This window comes from Capra hircus, chromosome 14 (genome assembly GCF_001704415.2).
Source record: "Capra hircus breed San Clemente chromosome 14, ASM170441v1, whole genome shotgun sequence".
Lineage (NCBI taxonomy): Eukaryota > Metazoa > Chordata > Mammalia > Artiodactyla > Bovidae > Capra > Capra hircus.
In genome coordinates, this window is record NC_030821.1 from 15,979,965 (window position 1) to 16,003,954 (window position 23,990).

The 23,990-nt window shown below is 43.8% G+C and overlaps 1 protein-coding gene across 7 annotated transcripts in view; it reads left to right on the plus strand.

Annotated features, from left to right (window-relative positions):
• The window catches only part of MATN2 (matrilin 2), a 169,488-nt gene that overhangs the window by 107,849 nt on the left and 37,649 nt on the right, over window positions 1-23,990 (plus strand). For all 7 annotated transcript variants that reach the window (XM_018058266.1, XM_018058268.1, XM_018058270.1 and 4 more), the window contains 2 exons: window positions 5,425-5,547; window positions 21,022-21,144. In XM_018058266.1, the coding sequence (XP_017913755.1) occupies window positions 5,425-5,547; window positions 21,022-21,144 (246 nt within the window). The remainder of the gene's footprint in view (window positions 1-5,424; window positions 5,548-21,021; window positions 21,145-23,990) is intronic.

The following is a 23,990-nucleotide window of genomic DNA, read 5'->3' on the forward strand; positions in this document are numbered from 1 at the left end:
AGGATCTCGATTTCTTCCTCTCCTATTGTTGCAAAGACTGGCATAGCCAGTGGTTGAGTAGTTGAGTCTGGTGTTTCGGGGGCTCTGCATCCTTCTTTCTGATGTATAACTACAAGGCGAAGGGTGTTGTAAGGGTAAGCACCAGATCCAGGATGTATTTAGCTTAGAATCAAAGGAAAATAGGTGTGAAGTGTGTAATTCCTGCAGAATTAGGGGGCAGAAAAGCTAATTTAGAGACATGCAGAGTTTGGAGCAGTTAAAGTTAAAAAAAAACAACTAGGAATGTTCAGGCCAGCTCACTGTTCTCTTTATCTTCTTTGTTCTCTTTATCTTCTTTGTTCTTTGTTCCTCTTTTTTTTCCTTTTCACGGCAGCAACACTAACAAGTGGGTAACCTGAAGTCGGCCCAGCTAGCTGACAGCAGACAGCCATATCCACAGTTGGGAGATTTTCAAGACAGCAGCTGGGGCTCAGGGTGAGGAGGCTGGAGGTGGGGAGTTGTTGTTGTTCAGTCACCCAGTCAAGTCCGACTCTTTGCGACCCCATGGACTGCAGCACGCCGGGCCTCCCCATCTCCTGGAGTTTGCCAAGTTCATGTTCCTTGCATTGGTGATGCAGTCCAGCCATCTCATCCTCTGATGCCCTCTTCTCCTCCTGCCCTCAATCTTTCCCAGCATCAGGGACTTTTCCAATGAGTCGTCTGTTCACACCAGATGACCAAAATACTGGAGCTTCAGCTTCAGCCTCAGTCCTTCTAGTGAATATTCAGGGTTGATTTCCCTTAAGATTGGCTGGTTGATCTCCCTGCTGTCCAAGAGATTCTCAGGAGTCTTCTCCAGCACCACAGTTCAAAGACATCAGTTCTTTGGCGTCCTGCCTTCTTTACGGTCTAGCTCTCGCAACTGTATGTGACCACTGGGAAGACCATAGCCTTGACTGTACTGACCTTTGTCAGCAGAGTAATGTCTCTGCTTTTCAACACACTGTCTAGGTTTGTCATCACTTTCCTGCCGAGAAGTAATCGACTTCTGACCTCATGGCTGCAGTCACCATCTGCAGTGACTTTAGAGTCTAAGAAGAGGAAATCTGTCGCTACTTCCACCTTTTCCCCTTCTGCTTGCCATGAAGTACTGGGGCCAGATGCCATGACCTTAGGTTTTAAAAAATCTTTAGTCTTACGCTGGCTCTTTCACTCTCCTCCTTCATCCTCATTAAGAGGCTCTTTAGTTCCTCTTCACTTGCTGTCATTAGAGTGGTATCATCGCATATCTGAGGTTGTTGATGTTTCTCCTTCCTGTCTTGATTCCAGCTTGTAACTCATCCAGCCCAGCATTTCTCATGATGTGCTCAGCGTATAGGTTAAACAAACAAGGTGACAGCAGACAGCCCGGTTGTACACCTTTCTCAATCCTGAACCAGTCAGTTGTTCCATACAGGGTTCTAACTGTTGCTTCTTGACCTGCATACAGGTTCCTCAGGAGACAGGTAAGATGGTCTGGTTTTCCTGTCTCGCTAAGAGCTCTTCACAGTTTGTCATGACCCTCATAGTCAAAGGCTTTAGTGTAGTCGATGAAACAGAGATAGATGTTTTTCTGAAATTCCTTTGCTTTCTCTATAATCCAGCGAATGTTGGCAATTTTATCTCTGGTTCCTCTTCCTTTTCTAAACCCAGCCTGGACATCTAGAAGTTCTTGGTTCACATAATGCTGAAGCCTAGCATTTTAAGCATGACCTGACTAGCATGAGAGATGAGTGCAATTACACTCATTACCGCTGCTGCTGCTGCTGCTGCTGCTAAGTCGCTTCAGTCATGTCCGACTCTGTGCGACCCCATAGGCGGCAGCCCGCCAGGCTCCCCTGTCCATGGGATTTTCCAGGCAAGAGTACTGGAGTGGGTTTCCGTTGCCTTCTCCAATTACACTCATTACTGTCACCCAATTACTGACAAGTGGGTGACCCAAAGTGGGCCCAGCCGACAGCAGACAACCATATCCAGGGTTAGGAGATTTTCAAGACAACAGTTCAGGCTCAGGGTGAGGAGGTTGGAGGTGGGGACTGTCTCCTGCTAATACAGGCTAGTGTGAGCTACAGCAAGGCCCGTCCTGTGACTTGCAGCCTGGGGCACATGCCAGGGCTTGGTGTCCTTCACCTCTGTGCCCTGAGTGTCCCCAGCTATTCATTTAATGATATATTAGTTCTTGAAAGCTGATACATTAATTTTTAGAAAGATCTGGTGCTAGCTCAGGATTTATGTTGTTACTCAACTCCAGCAGCTGGCTGACGTCCATGACTTTCAGATCCTGAGACTGTGTGAAAGCACTGTTCCCACCAAAACGGCTTGTGTGTTAAAACCACAAGTAACAGGCCTTATTAGAACTCTTTAGGGAGGGACATTAGAAAAAACAACACCTTAACAGAAACTTAATGAAGCCTAGGAGCAAAAGAATAAACACAACACACGTTATCAGCCTTTAAAAATCTTTAGCTTTTCCCTTTGTGCCTTTTGGTTACTGTGTTTGTATGTCATTATTTTCTCAATGCCTGGTTTTGCTTTTTAAAACTGTACATGCGCATTAATTTGCAGATTCAATTTCCTTGTTATTATTTACAAATTTTTTGGTATTCAGATAGCCTAAGTCGTTATTTAGAGGGAAGCATTTTTAAGGAGGAAAAAAAAAATCCATAATCCTACCACCTTAACACAGGAAGCAAAGCATTTTTATTTTTAATTTTCAGGTTTTGCCTTAGAGCGCTATCGAAAGTGGATCTAATCACTGTAAATATACAACTTTCAAATCTACTTTTTTCACCAAATTTTGTTTTCCTATTTACATTTATGTTATGCTACTAATAACTACCTCTTGCCTCAAATGGAACTCCTGAGTATTCCCTGCAAAACCCACCCCACTTGCACCTTCCCCATCCCTGAGTCAGCCTGAATCCCTTTCTTTCTCCCTTCACCTCTAATATGAAAGGAATCTGACTGGCCCCCTTTCAGCCTGGTGCACTGTCCCCTAGGGCTGCCAGAACAGAGAACCACACAGGTGACTGCTAACCATGGAACTGCATTATCTCCTAGCTCTGGGAGGCAGAAGTCTGACAAGCTGCTGGCAGGGCCATGAGCCTCGGAAACCCATGCGGGAGAATCCTTCCTTGCTTCTGATGGTGGCTGTTGGTCCTCGGCACTCCTGAGCTGCAGCTGCTTGCTCTCGTCTGTCTTCATACTGCGTTCTTCTCTTCCTATAAGGACGCCAGTCACCCTGAATTTGGAGAAAGAAAAGGAGACACACTCCAGTATTCTGGCCTGGAGAATTCCATGGACTGTATAGTCTATGGGGTCGCAAAGAGTTGGACACGACTGAGTGACTTTCACTCACTCACCCTGGATTAGGCCCCAGACGGATGACCTCATCTTAACTTGATTGTATTTGCAGAGACGCCAGTTTCCAAATAAGATCACATTCATAGGTACCCGGGCTCAGGACTTCACCATAACTGTGTGCAGAGGGTGGGGACACGCAAGTCCACGAGAAGCACCCGGAGCGCCACGCCTTTCTCTCCTCCCACCTCCTTCCCACGCTGCGCCGGCTTAAGTCTCTCCCACACTTTCCTCACTGGGGTTATTATAGTAACCTCCTAACTGGTTTTCTTTCTGTTTTTTCTTCTGCCTGTGCTAGGTCTTTGTTTCGGTGTGCGGGCTTAGTCACCCTGTGGCATGTGGGATCTTGGGCTTCCCAGGTGGCGCCAGTGGTAAAGATCCCGCCTACCAATGCCGGAGACCTAAGAGATGCGGGTTCGATCCCTGGGTTGGGAAGAGTCCCCTGGAGGAGGGCATGGCAACCCACTCCAGTATTCTTGCCTGAATCTGGTCCAGAATCCTATGGACAGAGGGGCCTGGCGGACTACAGTCCGTAGGGTCACAGAGAGTCAGACACGACTGAAGTGACTTAGCACTCGCACACATGTGGGATGTTAGTCGTCCCCCCAGAGATGAACCCACATCTCCTGCACTGGAAGGCAAATTCTTAACCACTGGACCACCAGGGAAGCCCCCAGCTGGTGTTCCAGTCCCACCTGATGCTATTGGTGCGTCTCGATTTCTTTGTTCAGAACCCTCCCCCTGAGGTGTTTCTCCCTGCTCACCCAGAGTAAAAGCCAAAGTCCTGGCAACGGCCCTGCAGGCCCTCCTGACCTGCAGTCTCTCTGCCCCAGAGACGCTGGCCTCCTCGCTCATTCTCCAGCTCACAGGGGTGTTGCCATCTCTGGGCCTTTGCCCCTGCTGTCGTTCCCTTTGCCCGGGGTGCTCCCTCCCAGTCGGTGCTCCCTCCCAGTCATCCTCCTGGCTCTACCACCTGCCACCTTCCTGGTGGGCCTTTCCTCACCACTGCTGTTACATCACACCCTTTCTCTTACCCCCAGACAGCCTCTTTTCCTTTTCACCATTTTACTTTTCTCCAAAACACTCTCTACCTTCTCACAGGCTGTGTTCTTTACTTACTTATTTTCTTTTTTATCTACCACCAGCATCCAAATGTAAGCTTCTCAAGGACTGGAGTTTTCATCTGTTTTGTTATTTCTTCTATTTTAGCACTGAATATAAGGTGGGGCCCAGAGTAGGCAGACAGTGAATATTTGCAGGATTAATGAGTAAAGAGGCTGGTGTATTTTCTCATAAACTACTAAACCATTTATCCTTATTAAGTGTTCATCTTATTTTTCAGAATTTTTTGGTCACTTGTGAATGATACTGCTATAAATAGCTTATTTCATATTATTAATTTACCCCTTTTTTTCAATTATGTTTTGGGGTCACAGTTCCAGAGTGAATATTGTCAAATGTCCTTCCAGAAGAGTTTTTATCGGTTTATAATGCCACCCACTTTAAGTAAGTCTGACTCTGTTTCCCTGCTGCCTCGCCACCGCTGGGTTTTATCTTGTCTTTACTTTTGCAGTTTACTAAGTTTGCCTTGTGATTATTTTGCTTTGCATTTCTTTAACTTTTAAATACAATTGTTAGGGAATTCCCTAGAAGAAGGCAATGGCGCCCCACTCCAGTGTTCTTGCCTGGAGAATCCCAGGGACGGGGGAGCCTGGTGGGCTGGCGTCTACGGGGTCGCACAGAGTCGGACACGACTGAAGCGACTCAGCAGCAGCAGCAGGGAATTCCCTGGCAGCCCAGTGGTTAGGACTCCGTGCTTTCAATTGTTCTTATGTTCTTTAGTACTTTCTGGTATGAATTGTCTGATCCTGACTCCTGATTTTTTTCTCAAGGGGGATGTTTTAGTTTCATGTTTATTTATCCATCTTCTTTTGGGGGCAGCGGTATTCATCCTTGCTTATATTTGTTGCAGGTATGCTTCCAATCTACCATGCCCTTAACCTCTGTTTGTGTTTCTACCTAAACTCTGTGTTTTCATCTCTACAGCTGTGGACTACTGCGCCTCAGAAAACCACGGATGTGAACACGAGTGTGTAAATGCCGACGGCTCCTACCTTTGCCGGTGCCCGAAAGGATTTGCTCTTAAGCCAGATAAGAAAACGTGCGCAAGTAAGTTACATGCACATTTTGATTGCTGTTGCTAGGCAGCCCAGCCGTGGAAATCTTCCAGGCAAAGAGTAGCATAGGATTTTGTGCTGGAGTTGGGGGACCTTACGCCTTCTGCCCCTGTTCCTCCTCTGTCAAGCCTTTCTTCACTTGTCCTAAGACCACAGCCCAGTCGAGCTCAATGTCACCCTTCCCAGCATCTGACAATGGTATGTATCTGTTATCAGAGGCCACATGTGGGAGCGCCCCTCCGGCATTTGCAGAGGATGCTGGCGATCAGATGGTATTACTTCATGCTGGCTCAGCCTGGCTGTGCCCACCAGTATTAACAGGCCTTGAGAAATTCTTTCACTGAGGCTCTGTGGCTTGTGGGCTTCAGCTCGGACTTCACACAAGTAGAGGAAAATCTCCGAGCCAGAAGGAGTTGACTGCGGTTGCCCCTGGGTGGGGGAGGGGTAGGTGGAGGGCATTTTGCAGTGAAGCTGCTCAGTCTTTGTTTAAGCTCTTTAGTTCTATTTGATTCCAACAATACACATCCACCAGAGAAGGCAATGGCACCCCACTCCAGTACTCTTGCCTGGAAAATCCCATGGACAGAGGAGCCTGGTGGGCTACAATCCATGGGATCGCAGCATTGGAGACAGCTGAAGCGACTGAGCATGCAAGCATATGCATCCACCTCACAATTAATCTGACCTCCCCATATGGGACCAATTTATAAACGGAGGGTCGTCACTCATTTTGCCAAAGGATTCCAAAAGAATGTTTTTGAATGTGAAGCTATGTCAGAACATTCAAGGGATTGTATATAGATAATCATCATGCTATAGAAAAGTTCACTTGAGAGAAGTTTGTTTTTAATGGATCAGGACCCAGTATTTTTTAAAAGTGAAGTTTAACAGCAATTTAGAATGTCACCTCTGAAGCATACATCAACTGGAAAACAAAATTTCAATTCATAAAAAGGTCATGTAGCGACCACCTTTCTAAAAACATGTATTATGTAAAGCAGGATGTGCCTGCACAGTTTGAAAAAGCATCCTCCCAAACTCCTGGACCATCACCTTGCTCAGCCCCCGTGCCTGTCACACGCTCAGTCTCACAATCATGTCCGACTATTTTGCAGCACCATGGACTGTAGCCTGCCAGGCTCCACTCCTCTGGAGTGGGTTGCCATTTTCTTCTTTAGGGGCTCTTCCTGACCCAGGAATTGAACCTGAGTCTCCTGCATTAGCAGGTTGATTCTTTACCACTGAGCCCCCTGAGAAGACTGGTGGCCCTTCAATCCCTACATCTCAAACAAACATCAGAGCTGGCATCAGAGGAGGAGGATGGAACTATAAGGGACACAGGAAGTCAAAGCATGGATTTCTGGAGCCCAAACCACATGCCGGTAGCAATGAAGAAGGCCAGGTCCTTCCTAGAGAAGATATCTTGGCTGAGTCTTGAAGGCAGAGCCATCCTTCACCAGGTGAGAAGAGTGAGGTGGAGGTGGCTGGGAGGAGGTAAGATGTGCAAAAATATCAGCCAGACAGACTCAGTGCCACGCCTGGCACCTGACTGGCTTACAGTTGCTTATTGAAACAATCAATGACTGTGTGAATGGACTGGGCTGTCCCTAGTCTCCCGTCCTTTGTGAAGCTATGAGCCAGCAGCCTAGGCCACGGTAGCATTCAGGGAGTTGTGGTTGCTGGGCTGATGAGTCAGTTCTGTCCATCAAAGTGGAGGCCATTGGCACCAAGGGCACTTCCAACCCCAGATCATCTGTTTTTGCTAGGTGATCTTGGGCAAGTCGTTGATGCCTCAGTTGCCTCAACTGATATAGGGAAGGTATTACCACCTATTTTGTAGTGTTGTCTTGAAGACTAAATGAGAGAATTCCTCTAAACCATTTAGCTCATGACCTGGTGCCAAGCAATTCTTTTAAGGCATGATACTGGCTTCAAAGACTTTAAATCGGGACTTACTGAGCATATACTTGAATATTCATTGGAAGGACTGGTGCTGACGCTAAAACTCCGATACTTTGGCCCCCTGATTTGAAGAATCGTCTCATTGGAAAAGACCCTGATGCTGGGAAAGATTGAAGGCAGAAGAAGGGGATGACAGAGGATGAGATGGTTGGATGGCATCACCGACTCGATGGACATGAGTTTGAGCAAGCTCTGGGAGTTGGTGATGGACAGGGAGGCCTGGCGTGCTGCAGCCCATGGGGTTGCAAAGAGTCAGACACAACTGAGCGACTGAACTGAACCGAGCATATACCACATGCCTGGGCTCTGTTTAATAGGGCATAAAAAATTCAAAATTCAAGACTTCCACTGGAGGTTGGTTGGGAACACAAGCCAGGCGGAGCAGCTCAGTCACCGGCAAGGTGTTACATGACTGAAAGCGCCCAGGGTGATGCAGACAAGACTCTTGGCAGGAGTTAAGGGAAGGAGGAGGCCAGCTGGATTAGAAGAGGTGGGGACGCTGCTGCCACCCTGGGATGAGGCCCGGAGGAAGGCACAGATGCCATCCAGTCTCCTTCCTGCCCCTACAGAACACCTTCCCGGGCCAGGCTCGCCTGACCTCACCCCAGCCCCTGGTCCCAGAGCCTCACCATCAGCATGTTCCGTAGCCCAGAATCTCCCAGGATGTGGAGAATGACAGGCCCCAGGGGAGCAGAAACAAGGAGGCCCCAGAAGTAGACAGCACAGTGCAGGGAGCCTGGGAGAGGCATTCGGCTGAAAGTCAGGTGCGGTGGGGAGGGTGGCAGGCACTGTCTGGCTGGGAGGTCTCACCGGCTAGACGCAGAGGCCGGCAGGTCAGCTGTCTCTCGGCCTTGTTGGAGTCAAGACCCAGAAGGGGACCACCCGCGTGTGTGGGCCGAGAAGAGTAGCTAGGCAGTCAGCCTGTGGTAGACTTGTCCCCTAGAAGGGTCCCCTTCTTGCTGTGCTTGGGGCAGGGCAGGGAGCCCGACCTGGGGAGGGGACTGGCACGGGAGCAGAGGCCCCCAGAGGACACGGGGCGCTGTAAGCGTGGGCGACAGGCAGTTCGATTGTAAGAACCGAGACACCTGGGAATGTTCCAGATCTGTGAGAAAAACAGGAACGCAAGCTGAGAAACAGGAATGGTTAAGAGGACAGACACAGGATGGAGGTGGGAGCTCAGATATCAAGGCAGGAGTCCTGTTGGTGATTCATGAGGTGTCGCGTTGCCGTCCAGCCAAGCCAGAGCCTGGCCACTGCTGTGATGTTGAGAGATTTAAAACAATCGCTTTCCATTCCTCATTAACTTGCAAAAAATGAAATAAAAGAAAAACTTAGTTCTTTAATTTTGAGTCTCTATTTTTAATCAGAAATATATTTGAAAGCTAATCCAATTAGTAAGTGTGCAATTACTGTCTAGAAAAAGTAGACTAGTCAATCTAATAATATACCAAGCATGATTAATTTATGATGAAGCCAGAATGTACATAATAGAGCTTTATGTTCCTGATCAAATCATATAATTAAAATACGTAAGTAGCGTTCAAAAAAGCACCACCTTTTATATCAGTTCCTTACCCTAAAGCATCCCATACAAATCTATCTGAATATTTTCTAGACGGGAGAAGGCTATAAATATGCAGGTGCCGTCAATCTGCAAAATATTGGCAAGACTTTTTTTATTGTAGTAAAATATACATAATATGAGATTTATCATTGTAACCATTTTTAAGTGTGCAGTTCAGTGGCATCAAATGCATTCCTACAACCATTACCATCATCTAGCTCCAGAACTTTTCATCTCCCTAAATTGAAACTGCGTCCATTGAAGAGTAATTTGCCCCTCCTCCACTTTCCCCATCCCTTGCCCCTGAGAATCACTTTTTAAAAACTCTTTGTGTGTTTTAAAATACATAAATATTTGTGTAGAAGGCCCTGTGCTGGGTCTTCGTTGCTGTGTGGACCTTTCTCTAGTTGCAGAGAGCAGGAGTTCCTCTCCAGCTGTGGTCCGAGGGCTTCTCATTGCAGTGGCCTCTCTCGTTGCAGAGCAGAGGCTCTAGGCTTGCAGGCTTCAGTAGCTGTGGCTCCCAGGCTCTAGAGCAGAGGCTCAATAGTTGTGGCCCACGGGCTTAGCTGCTCCATGCCACGTGGAATCTTCCTGGGAGTCTGGCAGACTACAGTCCACAGGATCACAAAGAAGCGGACGCAGCTGAGCACACAGGCACATTATACGGTCGATGAAATAGAAGAGATCAGTGTTTGAGTTTCCTGGACAGCTTTTCATTAACCTGCTGAGCCCCAGTATCTTCCTGCCGTCTGCAACGTGCCACTTAGACTCTGCAACATGCCACTTCCTACAGTCTACAGCGTGAGACCTGTGTGCATGAATCAAAGACTCTTGGTAGAAAGAGAGTTGCCGTATGATCTAGCAATCCCACTCCTGGACATATATCCAAACACAACTATAATTCTTAAAGATACATGCACGTCTATGTTCATGTATTCACAATAGCCAGGATGTTGAAACAACCTAACTGTCCATCGACAGATGAATGGATAAAGAAGATGAGGTGCATGTGTACGATGGAGTATTTCTCAGCCATAAGAGAGAAAGAAAGAACGCCACTCGCAGCAAGATGGGTGGACCTAGGGCAGTAAGTCAGAAATGGAAAGATACATACCACATGAGAGCAGTTATATGTGGAATCTGAAATACGACACAAATGACCTTATCTATAGAAACAGGCTCACAGATACAGAGAACAGAGTTATGGTTGCCAAGGGGGAGGGAGGGCTGGGGAGGGGTGTGTTGTGAGTCTGTGACTAGCAGATGCAAACTATTATATATAGAACGGATACACAGCAAAGTTCTTGTGTATAGCACAGGGAACTCTTTAATATCCTGTGTTAAACTATAATGGAAAAGAAAATAAATGATTTTTTAAAAAATGACCCAATCGGAAGAGGCCTTCAGGTTCAACCTACTTCTAGCCCAACCACCCATCCTACAATATCCTCAGCATGTCATCATCCAGCCTCCACTTGAATACCCCCAGTGACAGGACACTCACTACACCCCTTGTAGTGCGTTCCACTTTGTACAGCTCTGCCTCTTAGAAAGTGAGTCCTTACATTGAGCTGATCACCACTTTCTTGCACTTAGAGACCAACAGATCAAATTAAGCATCTCACATTTTCTTGGTCACTAAGAATGAGTCGTAGCAGAATAATTTCATTTCATTTAGTAGACTAGCCAGGCATAGAAAATGTGGGAGCCACTATCTAGACTCTAATAGACAGTCTATGGGTTTGCTAAAGAGATCCCTGTGCCCTGTAGACCAGATGGAGAAATGTGTGCTGGAAGAATCATTGGTTGAGTTTGTAACTGGCTGAATGTCTCAACTGAGATCCTCCTGGGGGGATGTGCTTAAACAGCCTGGCAGGAAGAAGCATCAAGGAGGATCCATGAGCTGTCTTCTACTCTTACTGACTCCTTGTTAGTTCTTAGTGGGCAATGTTTACACATCTAAACTTTCAGAAAGCACTTCATTAAGAGTAATACCAATAACCATTTATTTATTCAACAAATACCTATTGTTCACCTACTATATCCTAGATAGTTTTGTAGACACTGGGAATGCAGTGAATATAACAGACCAAGGACCTCCTGTTCTTATGGAGCATACATTCTATTGGGGCAGAGTGACAGAGGATTACAGATCGCAACAAGAAAGTCCCATTTGATCAAAGGCTTGAAGGAGGTGAGAGAAGGAGGAGACTTTTGAAGCAGAGGAAACACAGCACCGGTGCAAGGGTCCTGAGGCCGAAACTGATGCCAGGCAGTGTTCAGGAACAGCAGGGAAGTCCACGCGACTCGAACAGAGTGAGAGATGGTGAGGCAGATGGTGTGGTCCGTGGAGCATATAGCTTGCCCTCTTCATAGTTATCCATTTGCTTCCCATCTCCCCAAATTCCTGCATTACCTGGAAGCTCATAGTCACTTCCCAAACAAACTGACTTTGTTTGCCTGTGTCTTGTATGTCTGATATAGACATCGAAAGCAACACATATTGTTCCCAGCAGGTTCTCTGATTATTTTCTTCTCCAAACACTGGGCACCTCCCACATTGTTCTTTATTCTATTTTACTTCCATTATCCATAGCAACTAGTTCATGATTATGTATGTATATATTTATTTTTAACCTTTTTCTAATTGCAAAAGTAATATAGATTCATTGTAGAAAACTGAATAGTATAGAAATGAAAGTGCATGAAATGAAATGATCTGTACTCTTGTCACCCACCAATAACCATTGTTTAATACTGATTTGCTGCATTCCTCCTGGTCTTTCTTTTTAATGCATATGTACATATTTTTATAGAGTTGAGATCATATAGTGTAACATAAAGGGCTTCCTTGGTGGCTTAGACAGTAAAGAATCTGCCCACAATGCAAGAGACCTGGGTTCAATCCCTGGGTTGGGAAGATCCCCTGGAGGAGGGTGTGGCAACCCACTCGAGTATTCTTGCCCGAAGAGTCCCCATGGACAGAAGAGCCTGGTGGGCTACAGTCCATGGGGTCACGAAGAGTCAGACACGGCTGAGCAACTAAGCACAGTGTAACATAAAATCATGAGCATTTTCCTGTGTTGTTTAAACTTTATCAAAACCATTTTAATGTCTGTATAATATCATATGTATGTTTCACAGTTTATACAGCACTTTTTTACCTATTCAAATTGTATTGTGATAAATGTTCTTGACTATAAATCTTTGCATTTCTGTTCATTTTCTTAGGAACAAAGCATGAAAGGAAATGTATTGAGTCAAAGGCTATTAACACTTTTAAGGCTTTTGATGTATATTACAAAATTATTTTCCAAAACCCTTGTACCAATTTTTATGCTATACCATAAAATTGCCTGTAAAATTTTTTTGCTGACTTACTAGTTCTCATCACTTTATTTAGTAAGTCTTTAGTTATCACTGTTTCATAAAACTATGTATGTTCAATTTATAAATGTTTATTCATTGATGTCATTTGATTAATGAACAATCTGTTCCATCATAAGAAATTATAAGTGACTCCTATTAGCTCTATGAGGAAAAGGACTGTACCTTTTTGCCCACTGCTGATTCCAGTGCCTGACCTATGGTAGATGTTCAGAGAATATTTATTAAATGAATAAGTGAATGAGTTAATGAATAGTGAGGTTAACACTTTTTCACATAAATTAATTGATGTGCAAAAGAAAGGAAATAAATATCTGAGCTGAAATTAAAGAAATAGATGATGGATAACCAACGGAGAAAACCAGTAAAATCAAACAGTGGTTTTTTGAGATTTAGTAAAATTGATTAATCTGTAGCCAGACTGGTCAGGGGGCAGGAAAGAGAGAAGACACAGATTTCCAGCATCGGGATTGAGAGAGTGGGACATCACTATAGATCCTATAAACATTGAAAGGATAATAAGAGCAATCAGTGAACAAATTTATGCCAGTAACTTCAGCAACTTACATTAAATAGACAAATTCCTTGAAAGACCCAAACTGCTCATTTTTTCTTTTCCATTGCGGTTTATTATACGATACTGAATGTAGTTCCCTGTGCCATACAGTAGGGCCTGTTGTGTGTCCTGTCTACAGACAATAGTGTGCATCTGCTAACCCCAAACTTCCAAGGCATCCTCCCCTGCACTCCCTCCCCCTTGGCAACAAGTCTGTTCTCTGTGTCTGTGAGTCTTTTGTTTCACAGATAGGTTCCCCTTGTCATACTTAAAATTCCACGTATAAAGTGATACATGGTTTTTGTCTTTCTCTTTCTGGCTCTTCTTAGTATGATAGTCTGTAGATCCATCTATGTAACTGCAAATGGCATTATTTCACTCTTTTTTATGGCCAAGTAAGAGTCCCTTGGACTCCAAGGAGATCCAACCAATCCATTCTGAAGGAGATCAGCCCTGGGATTTCTTTGGAAGGAATGATGCTCAAGCTGAAACTCCAGTACTTTGGCCACCTCATGCGAAGAGCTGACTCATTGGAAAAGACTCTGATGCTGGGAGGGATTGGGGGCAGGAGGAGAAGGGGACGACAGAGGATGAGATGGCTGGATGGCATCACTGACTCGATGGACGTGAGTCTGTGTGAACTCTGGGAGTTGGTAATGGACAGGGAGGCCTGGCGTGCTGCAATTCATGGGGTTGCAAAGAGTCAGACACGACTGAGCGACTGAACTGAACTGAATATTCCACTGTGTGTATATATACCGTATCTTTATTCATTCATCTGTCAGTGGACATGTAGACTGTTTCCATGTCTTGGCTATTGTAAATAGTGCTGCTATGAACTTTGGAGTGCACGTATCTCTTTGAAATATAGTTTCATTTGGATGTGTGTCCAGGAGTGGGATTGCTGGATCCTATGGCAACTTTAATTTTAGTTTTTTGAGGAACCTTCATATTGTTTTCCATAGTGGCCACATCAGTTTACATTCTCACCAACAGTGTAAGAGGATTCCCTTTTCTCCACACCCTGTCTGGCATTTGTTATTTGTAGACTTTTTAACAGTGAGCTGGTACTGCATTGTAGTTTTGATTTCCATTTCTCTGATAATTAATGACGTTGGTCATCTGTATGTTCTCTTTGGAGAAATGTCTATCTGCATGTATCCGTGCTAAGCCACTTTAGTAGTGTCCGACTCTTGTCCATGGGATTCTCCAGGCAAGAATACCGGAGTTGGTGGCCGTGCCCTCTTCTAGAGAATCTTTCCAACCTAGGGATCAAACCTACATCTCTTACGTCTCCTACATTGGCAGGCGAGTTCTTTACCACTAGCACCACCCAGGAAGCCCCTGATGTCTATTTGGGTCTTCTGCCAATTTTTTTATTGGGTTGATTGTTTTTTGTTATTGAGTTGTGTGAGCTGTTTGTATATTTTGGAAATTAAGCCCTTGTCGGTCGCATCATTTGCAAATATTTTTTTCTCCCAGTCCATAGGTTTTCTTCTAATGTCATTTATGGTTCCTTTGCTGTACAAAAGTTTATAAGTTTGATTAGGTCCCATTTGTTCATATTTGCTTTCATTTCTGTTGCCTTGGGAGATTGACATTGATATGATTTATGTCAGAGAATGTTTTGCCTATGTTGTCTTCTAGAACTTTTATGATGTCTTGTCTTGTATTTAAGTCTTGAAGCTATTTTTGAGGTTACTATTGTGTATCGTGTAAGGATATGTTCTAACTTCACTGATGAATGTGCGGCTGTCCAATGTTCCCAACACTACTTGCTGAAGAGACTGTCTTTTTCCCATTGTATAATTCTTACCTCCTTTGTCCATAGGTATGCATGTTTATTTCTGAGCCATCTATTCTGTTCCATTGACCCATATGTCTGTTTTTGTGCTAATACCATGCTGATTTTTAGAAATATTTTATTTTAATTAATTTATTTATTTGGCTATTCTGGGTCTTAGTTGTAGCACATGGGATCTTCAATCTTTGTTGTGGTGTATGGGATCTTTAATTGTAGCATGCAGGATCTTTAGTTGCAGCATGTGATCTTTAGTTGAGGCATGTGGGATCTAGTTCCCTGACCAGGGATTGAACCCAAGCCCCGTGCATTGGGAGCGCAGGGTCTTAACCACTTGACCACTGTTTTGATTACGGTAGCTTTATAGTTGTTTTCTGAAGTCTTATGTCTTCTGCTTTGTTCTTTTTCCTCAGGATTGCTTAGGAATCTTTATGCTTCCATATAAATTTTAGGTTTATTTGTTCTAGTTCTGTGAAAAATATCATGAGTAATTTGGTGGGGATCATATTAAATCTGTAAATTGCTTTTAGTAGTATGGCTATCTTAACAATATTAATTCTTCTGATCCAATAGAAATGGGATATTTTTTCATTTCTTTAAGTCATCTTCAGTTTCCTGTAACAGTGTTTTATAGTTCTCAGCATATGAATCTTCCGCCTCCTTGGTCAGGTTTATTCCAAGTATTTTACCTTTTTTTGATGTAATTCCTTTTTTTTTCTTGCATCTTAGAATAGCACAAATTTATTATCTCATAGTTCTATAGGTCAGAAGTAGAACATAGTCTCACCAGGCTAAAATCAAGGCATCTGCCTTCCTTTCTGGAGGCTTTTGTTTTTTTTTTCTGTGTGTGTGATAAAAAGCAATTTTAATGATTGGTGACTTATCATCAAAAACTGTGGAGGCCAGAAGACAACTTTTTAAAAGGAATTGCCCTCTTCCTTTCCCTTTTGGACATTTCATTGTTACTGTAAAGAAATAAAACCAGTTTCTGTATGTTAATCTTGTATCCTACTACCTTGCTGAATTTATCAGTTCCGTTAGTTTTTGTGTGGAGTTTTTAGGTTTTTAAATATATAGTATTATGTTATCTGCATATCAGGACAATTTTGCCTCTTCCCTTCCAATTTGGATACTTTTCGTTTCTTTTTCTTTTCTGGTAGCTGTGGCTAGGACTTCCAGTATTATGTTCAATAGAAGTGGTGAAAATGGGCATCCTTGTCTAGTTCCAGATATTAGTGGGAAGGTTTTCAGCTTTTCACCATTGAGTATTATGTCAGCTGCGGGTTTGTCATAAATAGCCTCTGTAATCACTTTGGTAAGAGTTTTTAATCGTGAATGAATGTTGAATTTCATCAAATGCTTTTTCTGCATCTGCGGAGATGATCATGTGATTTTTTACTTTTCTTTTGTTGATGTGGTGTATCATATTGATTGGTTTGTGTGTGCTGAGCCATCCTTGTGACTCTGAGATGAATCCAACTTGGTCATGGTGTATAATCTTTTTTACATGTTGTTGGATTCACAAACTTCTAAAGTGAACTCAGGAAGAAATAGGTCATCTGAATAGGCCTCTCTCTAGTAAAAGAAATTGAACTTATAAACCTTCCTACAAAGAAAATTCCAGGGCTAGCTGACTTAACTGGTAAGTTCTACCAATTTATACCCATTTGAGGAAGAACTAATGCCAGTTTTATACAAATTCTTCCAGAAAATGGGAGAGAAAGGATCATTCTTCAACTTATTCTATAAGGCCTGCATGATACCAAACCCAGAAAGGGACATTATAAGAAAAGAAAATGACACAAATATCCTTCATGAAATACATGCAAAAGATCTTTGTTTTTAGCAAATTCCACAATATATGAAGAGGATAATACTTCCTGAGATTTATCCCAGGAATTCAAGGATGACTTAACATTCAAAGCTTGATTAATGAAATTTAAAATATCAGCATACAAAAAGCAGAAACTGATCCAATTCAGTATATACAGAAAGAGCTCTAGACAAGATCTGACACTCATTTGTGATTAAAAGAAACAGAAAGACTCGCAGCAAACTAGGATTGGAAAGAACTGCCTCAGTCTGATAAAGTGCATCAGCGAAAAAATTATCCGCTAACGTCATGCTGACTGGTGAAAGATTGATTTCCTTATTAGATGAGGAGTAAAACAGGATACCCACTCTCACCACTTCTATTTAGCACAGCCTGTAAGGTTCTGAGGGCTTCTCTTGTGGCTCAGCTGGTAAAGAATTCGCCTGCAATGCCAGAGACCTGGGTTGGATCCCTGGGTTGGGAAGATTCCCTGGAGAAGGGAAAGGCTACCCTTGCCAGTATTCTGGCCTGGAGAATTCCATGGACTGTATAGTCCATGGGGTCACGAAGAGTTAGGTACAACTGAGCAACTAAGGTTCTAACCGTTGTAATAAGGAAGTAAAAGAGAAAGGAAGAAATGAAATCTAGATTGGAAAGGAAGAGTTAAAACCATCTTGATTATGGTAACTGTAAGTAGAGCACTTTCCTGAGTTCTACTGAGAGGAACTAGTTGTGGGTACCCCCAGGATTGTAGGTGGCTGTGCAGAAGTGAAGGTAGGCTGGGCAATCCCTGAAAACTGGTGTCTGAAGTAAGGGCAGTCTTGTTGGGGACCTTACACTTTACCTTGTGAGACTGGATGTTAACTATAGGTAGTTAGTGTCAGAACTGAATTAAATTACAGGGCTCTAAATTGGTGTTGGAGAATTGCCTACAAAACACAAATTGAAGCAAATGAGCCTAACTGTAAATCAAGTTGTTGGCATAATCACCAAGAGAATTATTTTAAGTGATGGGCATGGAATATATTGACGTTACATTCCAAGTGGCAGATATCCAAAAAACAAAAGAGCTTTAACTGTTTCCAGCAGTCCTAGCATTCATAGAATCGTTATTCTTCCTTTGAAATTATACATATACACATATGAATATATGAAATGATAAGTATATGTAATGTTAATGTCCCGTTGTACCTGTATTTTCAGTATAATGGAAAATAAACCCAAATGTAAAATCAAATGTTTAAAATTTTTTTAAAAAATTTATTGAAGTATAGTTGATTTACAATATTATGTTTAATTTCTGCTGTATAGCAAGTGATTCAGCTATATATGTACATGCCCTTCATATTCTTTTCCACTATGGTTTATCACAGGATATTGTATATAGTCCCCTGTGCTCTGCACCTGTTGTTTATCCATCCTACACATACTAGTTTGCATCTACTAGTCCCAAACTCCCAATCCTTCCCTCCCCACCTCCCCTCTCCCCTGGCACCCACAGGTCTGTTTGCCATGCCTGTGAATGTGTTTGTTTCACAGATCTGATCATTTCTGCTGTGTTTTAGATTCCACATATAAATACTGCCCTATGGTATTTGTCTTTCTCTTTCTGACTTACTTCATTTAATACAATAATCTCTAGGTTCATCCATGTTGCTGCAAATGGCATTATTTCATTCTTTTTTATGGCTGAATAATATTCCATTATTTATATACCTGTATACCCCACCCCTTCTTTATCCATTCATCTGTCAATGGGCATTTAGGCTGTTTCCATTCCATTTTAATTTAAATGGCCACAACAGACAACATGGTTTCCAGATTAAAGGAGGCTAAGCATACATGAAATTAAATATAATCTCTGACCCTTTACTATATTCTATACTACAGGGTAAAAAAATACTACAAAGAATATTATTAGATCAACTGAGAAGACTAAAATGTGGATGGTGGATTAAATAAAAGTTTTGTATAAATGTAAATTTATGAAGTTATGGCTACACTGTGGTTATATCACTGGCAAATAGATGGGGAAACAGGGGAAACAGTGTCAGACTTTATTTTTCTGGGCTCCGAAATCACTGCAGATGGTGATTGCAGCCATAAAATGAAAAGATGCTTACTCCTTGGAAAGAAAGTTATGACCAACCTAGACAGCATATTGAAAAGCAGAGACATTACTTTGCCAACAAAGGTCCATCTAGTCAAGGGTATGGTTTTTCCAGTAGTCATGTATGGATGTGAGAGTTGGACTGTGAAGAAAGCTGAGCGCCAAAGAATTGACGCTTTTGAGCTGTGGTGTTGGAGAAGACTCTTGAGAGTCCCTTGGACTGCAAGGAGATCCAACCAGTCCATCCTAAAGGAGATCAATGCTGGGTGTTCATTGGAAGGACTGATGTTGAAGCTGAAACTCCAGTACTTTGGCCACCTGATGCGAAGAGCTGACTCATTGGAAAAGATCCTGATGCTGGGAAAGATTGAGGGCAGGAGGAGAAGGGGATGACAGAGGATGAGATGGTTGGATGGCATCACCGACTCAATGGACATGGGTTTGGGTGGACTCTGGGAGTTGGTGATGGACAGGGAGGCCTGGCGTGCTGCAGTTCATGGGGTCACAGAGTCGGACACGACTGAGTGACTGAACTGAACTGATACCTACTCTTAGGAAGTACTCTGTGTTTAAGGAAAAAGGGTGGCAATATGTATAGCTTTGGAGAAGGAAACAGCAACCCACTCCAGTATTCTTGTCTGGAAAATTCCATGGACAGAGGACCCTGGCAGGCTATAGTCCACAGGGTCACAAAGAGTTGGGCACGACTGAACTACTAAACAACAAGTGTATAGCTTACTCTCAGATAATTCAGAGATGAACAAATGATAAAGCAAATGGGGTAAATATGAACAATAAATGAGTCTGGATAGAGAGTCTATAGGTGCTTCTTTTACCTGTCTGCTTGTATTCTTATGTTTGAAACTTTTATAAATTTAAAATCATTTCCAAATAAGAAAGTTTTTAAAAAATACTTTATAGATGATTGTGTATTGCAGTTATATGTTTAAAGAGTTCCAGTCTTTTAAGGATACATTATGAAATATTTATGGACAAAATGATATAACATCTGGAGTTTAGCTTCAGGTTATACGGCATCTTTGCATGGGATATGGGAGTATACAGGAAACAAGGTTTGCTGTAGACTGATTCTCTTGAAGCCAAGTGATATACATGTGGATTTATTATACTGTTCTTTTTTTTTTATGTTTAAAATTTTCCATGTCTTTAAATTGGGAAGAGTTGGCATCCTCTCAATATTTTTCCTTTTGAGAATACTGTGCACTTTTCTCTCACTCATTTTGTTTCCTTTGGTATGGGCTGGGAAAACTCATTTATACCAAATGCTTCATTATGAAAGTAAGAAACAATGAAAACCCTCATTGAAACAAAAAGACTTCTCTTAAGACCCCATTAGAAAAAAAAAAAAAAGACCCCATTAGTGGTCACTTATTTCAAGCAGTTTTAGACAATGCATTCAAGTTTCAGATCCATCAGTAGAAGAGTCCCATTCCATATCTACAAAACACTTACACAATAATATCTCATTGTTAAAAATTCCATGTGACCTTTTTTCTATTTTGATTTAAATTAATGTGTACTTGGGCTTTGCTGGTGGCTCAGTGGTAAAGAATCTCCCTGCCTGGGTTTGATCTCTAGGTCAGAAAGATCCCCTGGAGGAGGAAACAGCAACCCACTCCAGTATTCTTGCCTGGGTAATCCCATGGACAGAGGACCTCATGGGCTATAGTCCATGAGGTCACCAAAGAGTCAGACATGACTTAGTGACTAAAACAACCACACTGTATACCTAGAGATGTGAAATCTTGATATGATTTAAGTGCAGATGAGGCCAATAATGTAACAGGGAGGTGTTTTGCCTCAAAGGATGCCTTTCACTGTCAGGCCTTCTTTTTTCCAGGATTTGATTTCGTATACTGCTTGGCTAAGTGTTTCACTCAGTTAAGTGGTTTGAAGTCATTGTTTCAGTTGCATGCCTTCTGTAAAACATTCAGCCAGGCTCCCTCTTCCCAGCCTGCAACACAACAAACAACGCTTACGTTTTGGTGGCTCTGACATGAACCAGGACAAGGAAAGCCTCTTCACAAGGCATAAACATCTTGTAATATGTCAAGAAAGTCCTCTTCCTGGGAGGCCGTATCCCTAAACACAGAAATAGCTTCATTGAGAGATCCCTCGATGGCCTGAGTGCTTTGAGTGTTTGAGGTCATAGGAATGTATCTGTTTAGGGAAAGTTAAGACTGCGAGTCCTTTGGTTTTCCTATGCTAGAGTTCTAGTTTGGTTCATCATTACGATTTTTCTTTCTTTGCAGAGATAGACTACTGTGCCTCACGTAACCATGGATGCCAGCACGAGTGTGTTAACACAGATGATTCCTATGCCTGCCGCTGCCTGAAAGGCTTTACCCTGAATCCCGATCAGAAGACCTGCAGAAGTAAGTTGCGCTGCGTGTGGAAGAGGGGCTTGTTCCACAGAGGGCCCCGTTGGCTTTCCCTTTTCCTGCAGATCTCCAGCAGATGTGCTTGGTCTTAGCATTTGTGCTTGCTGACATCATTCTGCCCCTTATTTTACCTTTTGTCTCGCCTGATCCTGTGATGGGGGTGATTTTTAGCCAGTGCATAGACTGGGTTTGCCCACTGGTTTCCTTTAGTGAAGTCGAGGCACCAGCTGAATCTCTTGCCTATCTGAAATGAGGAGGCATGTCCCCACCTCCTTACCCTCACAACACGTATTTGGGACTTTGAGAAAGAAAAGGCTGGGTCCAGAGTTGGAGGGAAAAGGAGCTGGTTTCTTCCGGTCCTACCTGATGGACACTTTTTAAATTTAATGTTTACTTTTATTTATTTGAGTGTGCAGGGTCTTAGTTGCAGCACGCCGGATTTTTGATCTTTGTTGCAGCATGCGGGATCTTTAGTTGTGGCATATCGCATCTAGTACCCTTACCCAGGATGGAACCCAGGCTCCCTGCATTGGGAGCTCAGAGTCTTAGCCTCTGGACCACCAGGGAAGTCTCAAGATGAGACCCTTGAGGGTCGCTAAGAAGGGGGGCATTGCATCTTTCCTTGATATAAAGGAAGAAAAAAAATAGGAGACTCTGGGGCAAACTCGCAGCATTGGAGAGGTGCCTGGTGTCAGCAGGGTGATATTAAGGATGTGCTGAGGGGCTCAGATGGTGTCCTCTGGCACCTCAGAGGGCTTTATGGGGGGTCTAGAGCATGAACCTCCAGTGGGATCTCTTTAAGTGGCCTGTCCCTGAGAGACCCCCTGGAATGGAAGATCTACAAGGACAGGGATTCTTTTCTTTTTCTCACTTGTGAATCCTCAACACCTCAAGTATTCAGCACATGCTGGTGTGACACAATATTTAGTGAATGAATGAAAGAGTACATGGATCTCTGAGATTTATCATCCTGGAGAAACAGCAACTGTCACCCGAATTAATCTTGTTAGAAAGGTGGCCTTTGTAAGGCACATAAGTTGCGATTTTTTATCAAAAAGCATTCCCAAAGTTAGGCCACACATATGCACACTGAACTGTCCCCATTCTCCCGACTGTTGATTCACAGAACTCTCTGGAACTCCCACTGAGGCACATATCCCTCATCCCCTGCTTCCTAGTGGTGGGTGCAGCAGTGTTCTGCACCACAGGACTGGATTTTTAAAAGGCTGACCACACGTCGTTTTTTGAAAAGCACCGTGGGCTACTGAGCTGAATCCATAAGCCACAGCCTGCCCACAGCACATGTGGACTCACGTGCTCATTCTACTACATATGAGACCTTGGGTGGTTAAAGGTGGCAGAGCCCATATTTTGCAACTGAGCCTCTCTTACAAAAGAGAATTCCCACCACCTTGCCTGGATGCAAACTCTGGCGACGTTCAGGCATCAGATGGGAATTTTAACTGGGAGGTTCAGAATGTGAAAACAATTAGATAGACTATTTTCCATCAGACCACACATGCCTGCAGTCCGTGGGAGAGGCCAGCCCGGCCGCTCCTGCCTGTGCTATGTACACCTTTTTCTCGGGGCGAGTGTGTCAGCGGCTGGCTACCCCCAGGGAAAAATCACCCACCAGTGGGACTCAGCTGTGGGCCTAGACCTCTTCCATGGGGGAAAATTAGATCTGCTCCAAGTCAGTCGCTGGAGTTGCAGGCTTCACTGTGTGTTGCTAGTGGAGGGAGGAGGAAGTGAGCTGGGCACGTGGCCATTGGTGGAGGGGAACTGGCTTGAAGTTCCACATCACTTACAGTCATCTGAGATTCCCTTGCCCTCTGTCCCGCCCTCCACATCCTGCCTGGAGAGGCACTTGGAATAAAAGAAGGGTCCAAGGCAGTGCTTGCATCGTTATCAAGGGAGGAGAGAGGCCAAGAACAGAAGGATAAGTGGAGAGGAAGTGACCATTTGGAAGCAGTGTGACCACCACAAATTAGCCTGGAGACAGGCCTGTCTCCAGCCCAGAGTCTCTAACACTCATGTATATATATTCAGGGATAGCTCCATTTCCTCTTCAGCCAGGTGCCCTAGTTTTTCATCCAAGAAAAATGGAATTTGTTTCTTAAAACCCAATGTCCTCATCAGCCCTTCTCCCAACATCCTGCCTCGTTGTTACTTTTTCCATTGTCTTTGCTGCAAACCCAGCCCTCCACTGCAGAGATCCCTCTGAGAGCCACTCCTGCCCTGATGTGTGCATGCTGGCGATTATGGCAGACAGCTGCTAACGGAAAGTGAGCGCTCAGTGCCTCTCTGGAGCATTCTGTGGGATCAGGAAGCAGAGAAATGGGGTTTAAAATCAGGGCTTGGTTGTTAGGAGCCTGAGGATCTTCAGAGCGTTAACCATCTCGAGCTCAGAGTACAGCCATTTACATTTAATGGGCAGTTGATGGATGTGGGCTGTTTGCAAATCTAATAAGAAATCTATTTTTCAAAGGAATTTGATGTCATCCAATTAAACCAGGGGTGGGGGGTGGGAATTCAAGGCACAATCCTACTGAAGAAAACACTCTTGGCCTGGATTTGTTCTTTCTCCTCATCCAGGCATAATTTCTTTTTCTGGAAAGTGCTGTCATCGACTTAAAGCATAAATTATTGAGGCGAGGATGCCGAACATAGAGCCCAGGATGGACTGTCAAGGCGGGGACCCCAGGGTGGAGTCAGAGGTGGGTGGGACCCCAGGATTGCTCATGCTGGCACCGAGCCTGGCCCCCTGCCCCTACTGAAGGCATCACACTCTTAGCAGCAGGGTACAGGGTGCACAGGTTGAGCTGAGTAAGGGGGGCAAG